This window comes from Aquarana catesbeiana, linkage group LG02, assembly GCF_042186555.1.
Source record: "Aquarana catesbeiana isolate 2022-GZ linkage group LG02, ASM4218655v1, whole genome shotgun sequence".
Classification (NCBI taxonomy): domain Eukaryota; kingdom Metazoa; phylum Chordata; class Amphibia; order Anura; family Ranidae; genus Aquarana; species Aquarana catesbeiana.
In genome coordinates this window covers 90,490,558-90,501,500 of record NC_133325.1, presented here as the reverse complement: position 1 = coordinate 90,501,500, position 10,943 = coordinate 90,490,558, and the positions used below count along the sequence as shown (strand labels likewise).

The 10,943-nt window shown below is 48.8% G+C and overlaps 1 protein-coding gene across 1 annotated transcript; it reads right to left on the bottom strand.

Moving 5' to 3' along the window:
* Window positions 1-6,971: 6,971 nt before the first annotated feature.
* Window positions 6,972-10,662, bottom strand: LOC141126543 (uncharacterized). The gene has a single exon (XM_073612474.1). It carries the CDS (start codon window positions 10,660-10,662, stop codon window positions 7,174-7,176), a length of 3,489 nt encoding a protein of 1,162 aa, XP_073468575.1. The 3' UTR covers window positions 6,972-7,173.
* Between the last annotated feature and the right edge of the window lie 281 nt (window positions 10,663-10,943).

Here is a 10,943-nt window from a genome sequence, read left to right as displayed (position 1 = left end):
GGGCCCCCTTATTCCAATGGCTGGAGGGCTCTGCTGGAGGCGACCAATCCGAAGCGGACGTCGTGCTAGAGAAGCTCTGGAACGTCTCACGGGCCGTGAACAGGAACGTCAGCGCCAGTGAGCCCCCTTATATATTTATATTTGTATATTTTATACACATATGGAGTTATATGTTTTGACTTCACTTGCTGCATGCTTGTTCTAGGGCAGTGACTGAGTATTGAAGCCAAAAACAGCCAGGGAACTGGTATTTTTACCAATGGTGGCCCCTGTGTGTCTCTTTGCAGGCAAAAAAATCCCACTCTTGAGATCTCTATCCTATTAGTAACATGGCCAACAGGTCCCATATATACCAGCCAGACCAATACAGTACCAGCTAGGTGGCTGCCATGATCACAGTACAGGTACCTCTTTACACTCTCTGGGGGAGCAGTCAGCTGCGGGGGCCCTTACCAGGTTGGTGTTGTAGGTGTCACACTCACCGCCGTTCACTTCTAAAAACTGAGACACAGAGTGTCAATAGTATCCATAGCAACATGTGTCATGGCCTCACTTTTATGGAGATGAAAGTTGCCTGGTAGCTGTCAGTGACAACATCACTTCCTGTTCTGATACCATGGTGATGTGAGGTCACCCATAGCAACCCAATTACTCAATACCAGAGTCAGGGGAGGGGAAGATGGTTCCTGATTGGTTGTTATGGAATAATGCTCTCTACATATTATTGTTTGCCTGTCAGAGCACTGCACAGTGCACCGTAACCTGTAGCAACCCGATTTTAGTTTTGTGGAGGGGAATTGTAATTTAGACAGAAAGATGTCTTCTGGACAGGGAGCCACCAGCCGATGGATATGCATGGGTAGCCGCCCGACTGAGTGCCTCAGCGGTGCTTTTCCGGCGGTTCCCATTCAGATCAATGGGCAGGAGCGGTTTAGGAGCGGTGTATACACCCGCTCCTTCACCGCTAGAAGAAGATGTGGCTTGCAGGAGTGGTTACCACTGTTTGCTTTTTTTTTTTTTTTAAATTGGGCAGGTGTGGGTGCAGGGGGTGGGGGGGGGGGGTGTCCCTGAATGGCAGTTTGGAAATGTGGTCACCCTAGCTAGCGGGCAAAAAAAGGGTTAAATCCACAAAATGCCGCTGCAGCAGCGCTTTGCCGGCGGTATGGCAGCACTGCCCCATTGTTTTCAATGGGCAGGAGCGGTGGAGGAGAGGTGTATTCACCGCTCCTCCACCGCTGCAAAGAAGCTGCTGGCAGGACTTTTTGTGACATCCTGCCAGCGCAGCGCCCTCAGTGTGAAAGCACTCAGGCTTTCACACTGGGTTTGTAGCTGAGGCTTTTTTCAGGCGCTATGCTGGCGCTATTTTTAGCGCTGTAGCACCTGAAAAATGCCTCCAGTGTGAAAGGGGTCTTAAAGTCATCATGGGCGATTCTGCGTGTGTGCCAAGCAGACTGGGCCGGCACTACCACTAGGCAAACTAGGCAGCCTAGAGCACCCGGTCGCTGGTGATTCTACTCCCTTTCTACCTCTGTACAGTGTCAGAGGCGGTGGCACAGCATTTTTGGGTGCTGGTAAGGCCGCATTTATGGGTGCTGATGTTACTGTATTTATGGGTGCTGATGTTACTGTATTTATGGGTGCTGATGTTACCAAATTTTTGGGTGCTGGACAGGGGCGCAGTTTCAGGTCTTGCCATAGGCGCCATTTTCACTAGATACGCCTCTGCGCACACGGCACCAGCGACAAGCAGCACCGCAGTCAGTGGTACACAGAGTGTAATAATGCCGCTGCAGCAAGTGTAATAGATCATTTGGCATATCCGCACGCATGTTGTGGTACACTGGCAGGCCGGTTTATCAGGCTCGGGCTGAAGGCTGACAGATCTATCACCAGGCAGCACAGTGGGAGGCGGCGGTGCGTGTAGTCCTGCCCACTGCACACCATGTATTCCCACTCCCACCTTGGGCTTGGGAGAGGAGCTTTGCCTGGGCCCTGGAGCGCAGAGTGCTTGTGAAGTGCTGTGTAGCCGCCGGCCCCCCACATGGATGAACTGCTGCTGTCCTGTCCAGGTATGTCCTTCTTTCTCTTCTGGCCTAGTCTCAGAGAGTGTCCTCAGACTTACCACTGCTCCCACTGCTGTGCTGCTGCTGGCATTCTGCTGTTCATACTAGGTAATCGTGAGTCAGTGAGAGACTGTCTGTGATTCTGTGTGGCAACTGACAAAGCATGTGATTGAGGCTGGCTGGGCTAAATTTTGCATTGCTTGTATTACTGACAGTTGATTGAGGCTAAGCTGAGTTTTCTATTGCTTGTGTTACTGACAGTCCAGCCTGGCACTGGCAAGCTTGTTGTGGTGCTCACCGGCTTACTGATTCAGTAGTTGGCACCACAACATGTCTGCCAATGCCAGAGCCAGGCTGGACTTTCTGCTGCCCTCAGTGGCATGCCTTGGCCCTGTTTTACCCCTGGTCCATACATATGTGGTACAGAAAGCGCTGTGCTCCCAGTGCGTTTCCGCACTGCATTGCAATCACACTGTGTTTTTGATCTGCTGCAGGTGTCAACTCAAAGTTAACAACTCCCCAAAATAATGTCACAAACGCAGTGTTTGTCTGAACCAGACCGCATGGTTGCTTTTAAAAAAAAAAGGTGCCTGTACTTCTTTGGTGCGATTCAGCCCATTCAAAATGGGCTCAAATCACACCACACAGAATCACATGTGAATTGCACAGGAACGCGGTGCAGTTCCTGTGCGATTTACATGCAAACTATAGTGTAAAACCAGGCTTACTGTGTTGATTGCAGTGCAATCAAAGCCCATTCATTTTGAATAGGCTTAAATTGCACCAAAGTCATGGAAACGCACTGCAACCGGTTCGCATGGTCGTTTTGTGAAATTGATCTGGTGCAGGCAAACACACTGTTTTGCAACCTTTATTTGGGGTGTCGTTAAGATAGCACTGACACCCACTGCAAGGGGGGTGCGATATGAATGAGGTGCATGAAACGTTCGTGGATTGAGGGTTTCCTGCGTTGTAGTGTACCGCCGCAAATCTCCTAAGCAGTAGTGTGTTTTTTTTCTGCCGGTGCAGGAAGGTGTGCAATTTACACACCTTCTCACACCCGCTTAGATGTGAACCTAGCCTAAAGAAAAGTCAGTGTTTTCAAGGCTGGTAATTTTTCAGTTGATTGTTTGTTTTTTAATTTTGTGATTAATTGAAAATTAAGCTAATGTGAACACAGTGAGTGTGCTTCCTTCCACAAGATGGTGCCCTTTGCACTTGCCCAGTAAGATTGGCTATTACAGGGCACCATCCTGTGGTAGGCAGTGCATCCCACCCCCCAGCTGAGCAGGCGGATCCGCTTGATGGATTCCGCTCCGTCTGAGAGTTTACATACAGTTTAAAGTGATACTAAACTCTGGATTACATTAAAAACAAAAAAACTTTTTTCAAGCATTCCAATACGTATTCTTTTTTTTTTTAATTCTTTATTTAGCGAGAGACAAGGGTTTACAAACTCTATGCACAGAAATAATTACCAAAGGTAAGGCAGTTTAGACACAGCTGAGCAGTCACAATATACTGAAATATACAATAACTCAGAAAAGACTCATGAGGTCATAGACTTGCAGTAACAAAGTCAGAAGTTTCCAAGGACTTCCAGAATAGATAACCTCCGTAACAAAAAATATAACCCCCACTCTGGCTGCCTGCCAGACCTGAATCACATGCCTTTCGACAAGGATTTTTATTAAATTAGCAAGTGGGGATAACCAAAAAAGTGCACTCTGCTGCAACTTTGGAGGGGTGCGACTTAGATGCGACTTTGACCAATGATAACGGGCAACTGTTGCACAACTTTCGCATATATAACATTCAGGTGTGACATGAAAGTCAGACCAAAGTAGTGCAGGAACCTTTTTAAAGTTGCTGCATTTTAAATTGCACATATTTGAACAGTAGTTATTGAAAAACATGGGGTGCGACTTGTCATGCGACTTTCGTGTCCAAAGTCCCATGACAAATCACTCACGTGTGAATGGAGCTAAAGGATAAGTTCATCTTTAGGCCTGGTTCACACTGCTGCATTATGGGATCCGACTTGTGAGACCCCAAGGCAGATGACATGTCAAATTCAATGTTTCCCTATGAGAGTGGTCTTACCGGAAGCTACACAAGTCACTCCAACTTTATGAATAGTTCCTGCACCACTTTGGTCTGACTTGGGTGTGATTTCAGCCCTTGTACAGGCTCCTAAATAGCATCCAAGTCAGATCAAGTCGAAATGAAGTTGCAGGGCAAAGTTGCACGACTTTGCCGTCGCAGCAGTGTGAACCGAGTCTAAGCAGCCTGTTACATGTTACACCCATATTTAGGGTCTACATAACATGCTCCTATGCACCCGCCTTCCCCTGCCAGAGCTCTCCTTTCTGTGATAGCAGGCAGGGGTTTTTCTTCCTGCACCAGCTGTCACATTTTGAAAGCAGTACAGCGGTGCGGGGCTCATCCGTCAGCAAACAGACCTTTAGGGGTTGATTTACTAAAGGCAAATAGACTGTGCACTTTGCAAAGTGCAGTGGCACTCTGATAGTGCAGTTGCTCCAGAGCTTAGTAAATGAGGTAAAGCTTCACTTTGCAAAGAATACCCAATCACATGCAAGGAAAATTTCAAAAACAGTCTTTTTGCTTGCATATGATTGGATGATGGAATTCAGCAGAGCCTTTCCTCATTTACTAAGCTCTGGAGCAACTGCTCTCGCAGAGTGCAGCTGCATATTGCAAAGTGCACAGTATATTTTCCTTTAGTAAATCAACCCCAATGTGTCTGTGGGCAGAAGCTTCTGATGGGGGTGTAAGGAATGAGGATGGGGGCAGCAACAATGTATCCTCCGCTTCCCCTCTACAGGTGCTGTTCTCCCTCCTGCCAGCTTTTAGCTGCTGCAGGGTGAGCCACAAAAGATCAACTCCAGCTATATCCCCCACCTGCTGCACTGATCACTATGGGATTCTCCCCCCTGCGGGTAGGGGTAATTTAATCAAGATGGTGTACTTACCGAAATTCTTGTATTTTTTTGGTAGCTGCCATATTCCCTTACTGAATTCCTTTTTACAAAGGTGAATGGTGTGCTCCCTGGTTTCATTAGTTCAGGTTGAACTCCACGGTTGGCCCTGTCTACGTTGCAGCTGCCCCTTGGTATGGGGGGATTGTCTCTCCCCAATTTCCAGCTTTACTACTGGGCGGCAGTGCTTGTCACTGGCAAGTGGTGGTTTTCACAAACACGAGACAATCTTGCTGTGACTTTGGAAGCAGCCATTGTGGGCTCATACTCAACGCTTAAACTTGTCTCCAGGGGCCCTAGGGCACACCTGGAAATTACAATTTTAATGCGTACCATTGTGTTGGTTTGGCGTAGAGCTCAGGCAAAGTATCACACTCTGGAATCCTTCTCCCCTCATGCCCCTTTGTGGGGTAACCCTTCTCAACCTCATATGCATAGTAGCCCAGATCCTAGTGTGTGGGTCTGAAGCATATAGTGGCTGAGGGTCACTCGAGGATGTTCCCTGATCGCAAGGCCGCTTTTCATCTGCCTAACTGAATGTTTTTCAGGTACTTGCAGCTTAGGCATGCTTTTGGCCAACAATTCCCCTCTTGGATAACCTTGGAGTTAGACCCGTTGAGAGACTGTTGACCTCCCAAGTGTTGGATAAGCCCCTCCCCTATCTTGCACTTCTCCATGGCCTATGCAGCCTCATTTTTTCATATGGTATGGTATTATCCCTTCTTACAGTCGTTTTAGTGGTGACTGATGTCAATTCGGTGTGCAACTTCACTCTCAGATTGGATCCCAGGGTTCTACTTCTGAATGTTTTTTGATGATTCTCAAATGAATAGATATGTAAAACTTTTTATTTGTTACACTTCCTTTTATGCACTCAGGGAGATTCTTTTATGCTGGAAATCTGCTCAGCACCCAAATGTTACTTCCTGGCGTTCTGCTGTGAATAGAGTTCTGTCTTTATATAAGTTTACCTATTTCAATCAAAAGTGTCCTAAGAAATTTGTCAAAATTTGGTCCACTTGGATTGATTCACGGGGTGTGGCAGCAGAGCAGATCTCCTGATCCCCCCCCCAGTGTATGCTCTCCTGATCCCCCCCCCAGTGTATCAGTGTATGCTCTCCTGATCCCCCCCCAGTGTATGCTCTCCTGATCCCCCCCCAGTGTATCAGTGTATGCTCTCCTGATCCCCCCCCCAGTGTATGCTCTCCTGATCCCCCCCCCCCCCCAGTGTATCAGTGTATGCTCTCCTGATCCCCCCCCCAGTGTATGCTCTCCTGATCCCCCCCCCCCAGTGTATCAGTGTATGCTCTCCTGATCCCCCCCCCCAGTGTATCAGTGTATGCTCTCCTGATCCCCCCCCCAGTGTATCAGTGTATGCTCTCCTGATCCCCCCCCCAGTGTATGCTCTCCTGATCCCCCCCCCCAGTGTATCAGTGTATGCTCTCCTGATCCCCCCCCCAGTGTATCAGTGTATGCTCTCCTGATCCCCCCCCACACACACAGTGTATGCTCTCCTGATTGCCCCACCCACAGTGTATGCTCTCCTTCAGTTCCGTAAGCAACACCTTATTTTCTGCCAGTGCCCTTCCCGAGACTAGACTCTGGATTCGCCCCTGCGTGCTTGGTAATTACTGTGTTGGTCCCCCCGCCCTCCTTTTTTCCTTCCTATGTTTCCCCACCCCACCCCTATTTTCCTTCCCCTATTCCTGCCCCATGCTTAAGCTTCCTGTCTGCCCTTTTTTCCTCCCCCTTTCCCCTTCATCATTTCTTTTTTCTCTTACCCCCCCCCCCCCCCCCCCCGCTCCCCCTATTTTCCTTCCCCTATTCCTGCCCCGTCCTTAAGCTTAAGCTTCCTGGCAGCCCTTTTTTCCTCCTTTCTTTCTCTTAACATCTTCCCCTCCCTTCCCTCTTCTTCCACCCTTCCCCTATGCCTGCCCCATCCTTAAGCTTTCTTAAAGCCCTTTTTTCCCCTCCTCTTTTGCCTCTTCATCCTTTCATCTTTCTCTTACCATCTCACCCCCCCCCCTTCTCGATATGGTTCCCATCCTCCATCTTCTCCTCCCTCTTCTTTTTTTTTACTCCTCCATCCCTTTATGTACTCCTCCATCCCTTTATGTACTCCTCCATCCCTTTATGTACTCCTCCATCCCCTTTATGTACTCCTCCATCCTCTTTCTGTGCTCCTCCTCCCCCTTCTTTATGCTCTCTACTGTCCTCTTTGTGTAATTCTCTATCTCCTTTCTGCACTCCTCCTCCATCTCCTTTCTGCAATTCTCCATCCTCTTTATGCACTCCTCGATCTCTTTTCTGTACCCTTCCTCATTCTTCTTTATGCTTTCTGCTGTCCTGTTTGTGTACTCTTCCATCTCCTTTCTATGTGTCTCCTCCTTCTGCTTTCTGTATTTCTCCATCTTCTTTATGTACTCCCCCATCCTTTCCTTTCTGTACTCCTCCACCCACTTTGTGTGCTTCTCCATCCACTTTATGTGACCTTTCTCCCCCTTCTTCCTGCACTCCTCTATCCTCTTTGAGAACTCCTCCATCTCCTCCCTGTGATCCTCCTCCCTTTTCCTTCGGCCCTCCTCAATCATCTTGGAGCACTCCTCCATGTTCTTTCTGTGCTCCTCCTCCCTCTCTGTCCTGTACACCTCCCTCTTGTTTGTGTACTCCTCCGTCCACTTTCTGTGCACCTCCTCTTTATTCTTTCTGTACTCCTCTATAATATTTGAGTACTCCTCCATCTCCTTTCTGAGACCCTCCTCCTTATTCTGTCTGTACTCCTCCAACCTCTTTGTGTAATCCTCCATCTCCTTTCTGTGCTCCTCCTCCCTCCTCATTCGGGACGCCTCCCTCTCCTTTCTCCACTTCTCCCTCCTTTCATTGCTCTCCTCCCTTCTGTTTCTGTCATCCTCCTCTGACTTCATTCTGCGCTGCTCCTCCTTCATCTCTCTGTGTTGCTTCTGTCTCTGGTTTCTGTCCTCCTCCTCTGACTTCTTTCTGTCATCCTCCTCCTTCTTCTTACTGCACAGCTCCAACCATTGATCCAGCCTACTGTTTCTGTCCTCTTCCCTCCTCTTCTTTCTGTCCTTCTCCTCCTCTGATTTCTTTCTGTCATCGTCCTCTCTATTCTTAATGCACTGCTCCAAACATGGATCCGGCCTACTGTTTCTGTCCTCCTCCCTCTTCCTGTTTTCCTTCTCCTTCCTCTTTGTGTACTCCTCCATCTCCTTTCTGTGCTCCTCCTCCCTCCTCTTTCTGGATGCCTCCCTCTCCTTTCTCCACTCCTCCCTCTTCTTACTGTCCTCCTCCTTCCTCTTTCTGTCTTCATCCTCCCTCTTCTTTCTCTCCTCCTCCTCCCTCTTCTTTCTGCACTGCTCCTCCCTCTGTTTTCTGTTTTTCTCCTCCCTCTTCTTTCTACACTGTTCCACCATCTTCTTTCTGTTCTCCTCTTCCCTCTCCTTTCTGCTCTGCTCCTCCTTCTTCTTTCTGTCCTCTTCCCTGCTCTCTAAAAACAGCTCCAGCATTTTCATTCTTTTCTCTATCCTCATCTTTACCCCACAACTCTTCTTTTTCTTTCTGACCTCCTTCTTTATTTCCTTTCTGCGCCATATCCTCTTCTTCTTTCCGCCCTCCTGGTTGCTGTCCTCTTCCCTCTTCCTGCTCTCCTCCTCCTCCATCCTTTTCTCCTCCACCTCTCTCTTCATCAACTCCTCTTTCTCTATCATCTGCTTCTCCTCCTTCTTCCTGCGGTCCTCCTCCTCCTTCCTCCTGCTGTCCTCTTCTTCAATCCTTTTTTCCTCCACCTCTCTTTTTCTCAACTCCTCCCCATCTGTCATCTGTTCCTCCTTCCTCTTCCTGCTGTCCTTCTCTTCTATCCTTTTCTCCTCCACCTCTCTCTTCATCAACTCCTCTTTCTCTATCATCTGCTCCTCCTCCTTCTTCCTGCGGTCCTCCTCCTCCTTCCTCCTGCTGTCCTCTTCTTCCATCCTTTTCTCCTCCACCTCTCTTTTTTTCAACTCCTCCCCATCTGTCATCTGTTCCTCCTTCCTCTTCCTGCTGTCCTCCTCCTCCTTCTTGCTGTCCCCCTCCTCCATCCTTTTCTCTTCCTCTCTCTTCAGCAACTCCTCCACCTCTGCCATTTGCTCCTCCTCCCTCTTCCTTCTACCCTCCTCCTCCTCCTTCTTTCTGTCATCCTCCTCCTTCTTCCTAATGCGCTGTTCCAACCACTGATCCAGCCTACTTTTTCTCTCCCCTTCCCTCTTCTTCTTTCTGTCCTCCTCCTCCTCCTTCCTCTTCCTGCTTTCCTTCTCCTTATTCTTTCTCTTTTTCTCCACCCTCTTTGTGTACTCCTCCATCTCCTTTCTATGCTCCTCCTCCCTCCTCTTTCTGGACTCCTCCCTCTCCTTTCTCCACTCCTCCTTCTTCTTTCTGTTTTCCTCCTCCCACTCCTTTCTGTACTGCTCAATCCTCTTCTTTCTGTTCTCCTCTTCCCTCTCATTTCTGCTCATCTTCTCCCTCTTCTTTATGTTCTTCTCCACCTGCCTCTCCTTGAGCTGCTCCAGCTTTTTCATTCTGTCCCCTATCTTCATCTTTATCCCCTCCTCCTCCTTTATCTTTCTTTTTTCCTTCTTGATTTCCTTTCTGCACCATTTCCTTTTCTTCTTTTTGTCCTCCTCCCCCTTCTTGCTATTGTCCTCCTTCTCCATCCTGTTCTCCTCCTCCTTTTTTATCTGCTCCTCCTCCCTCTTCCTGCTGTCCTTCTCCTGCATCCTATTCTCCTCCCCCCCTCTCTTCATCAACTCCTCCTTCTCTGTCATCTGCCACTCCTCCCTCTTCCTGCTGTCCTCCTCCTGCATCCTGTCCTCCTCCATCCCTCTCTTCAACAACTCCTCTTCTGTCATCTGCCCCTCCTCCCTCTTCCTGCTGTCCTCCTCCTGCATCCTGTCCTCCTCCATCCCTCTCTTCAACAACTCCTCCTCCTCTGTCAGTTGCTCCTCCTCCCTCTTCTTGCTGTCCCCCTCCTCTATCCCGTTCTCCGCCACCTCTGTCTTCATCAACTGATCCTCGTCTGTAATCTGCTCCTCCTCCATTCTGTTCTCTACCCCTCCCTTTATCAACTCCTTCTCCTCCTCCATCATCTGCTCCTCCTCTCTCTTCATCAACTCCTCTACCTCTGTCATCTGCTCCTCCTCTCTCATCAACTCCTGTACCTCTGTCATCTGCTCCTCCTCTCTCATCAACTCCTCTACCTCTGTCATCTGCTCCTCCTCTGTATTTTTCTCCTCTACCTCTCTCTTCATTAACTCCTCCTCCTCTGTCATCTGCTCCTCCTCTGTATTTTTCTCCTCTACCTCTCTCTTCATCAACTCCTCCTCCTCTGTCATCTGCTCCTCCTCCCTCTCCCTACTTTCCTCCTTCTCCATCCTGTTCTCCACCAACTCCTCCTCCTCTGTCATATGCTCCTCCTCCCACTCCCTACTTTCCTCCTCCTCCATCCTGTTCTCCACCAACTCCTCCTCCTCTGTCATCTGCTCCTCCTCCCTCTCCCTACTTTCCTCCTCCACCATCCTGTTCTCCACCAACTCCTCCTCCTCTGTCATCTGCTCCTCCTCCCTCTCCCTACTTTCCTCCTCCTCCATCCTGTTCTCCACCAACTCCTCCTCCTCTGTCATCTGTTCCTCCTCCCTCTCCCTACTTTCCTCCTCCTCCATCCTGTTCTCCACCAACTCCTCCTCCTCTGTCACCTGCTCCTCCTCTTGGAGAGCAAGTATTTTAGCCTATAAAGGAAAAAAAAGGTGGTAAGTGAAAAGTCCAAAATTTAAACTGGAACTCTACATAAAACTTAGCTAGTTACTAAATAAATAAATATTACAATGTTATG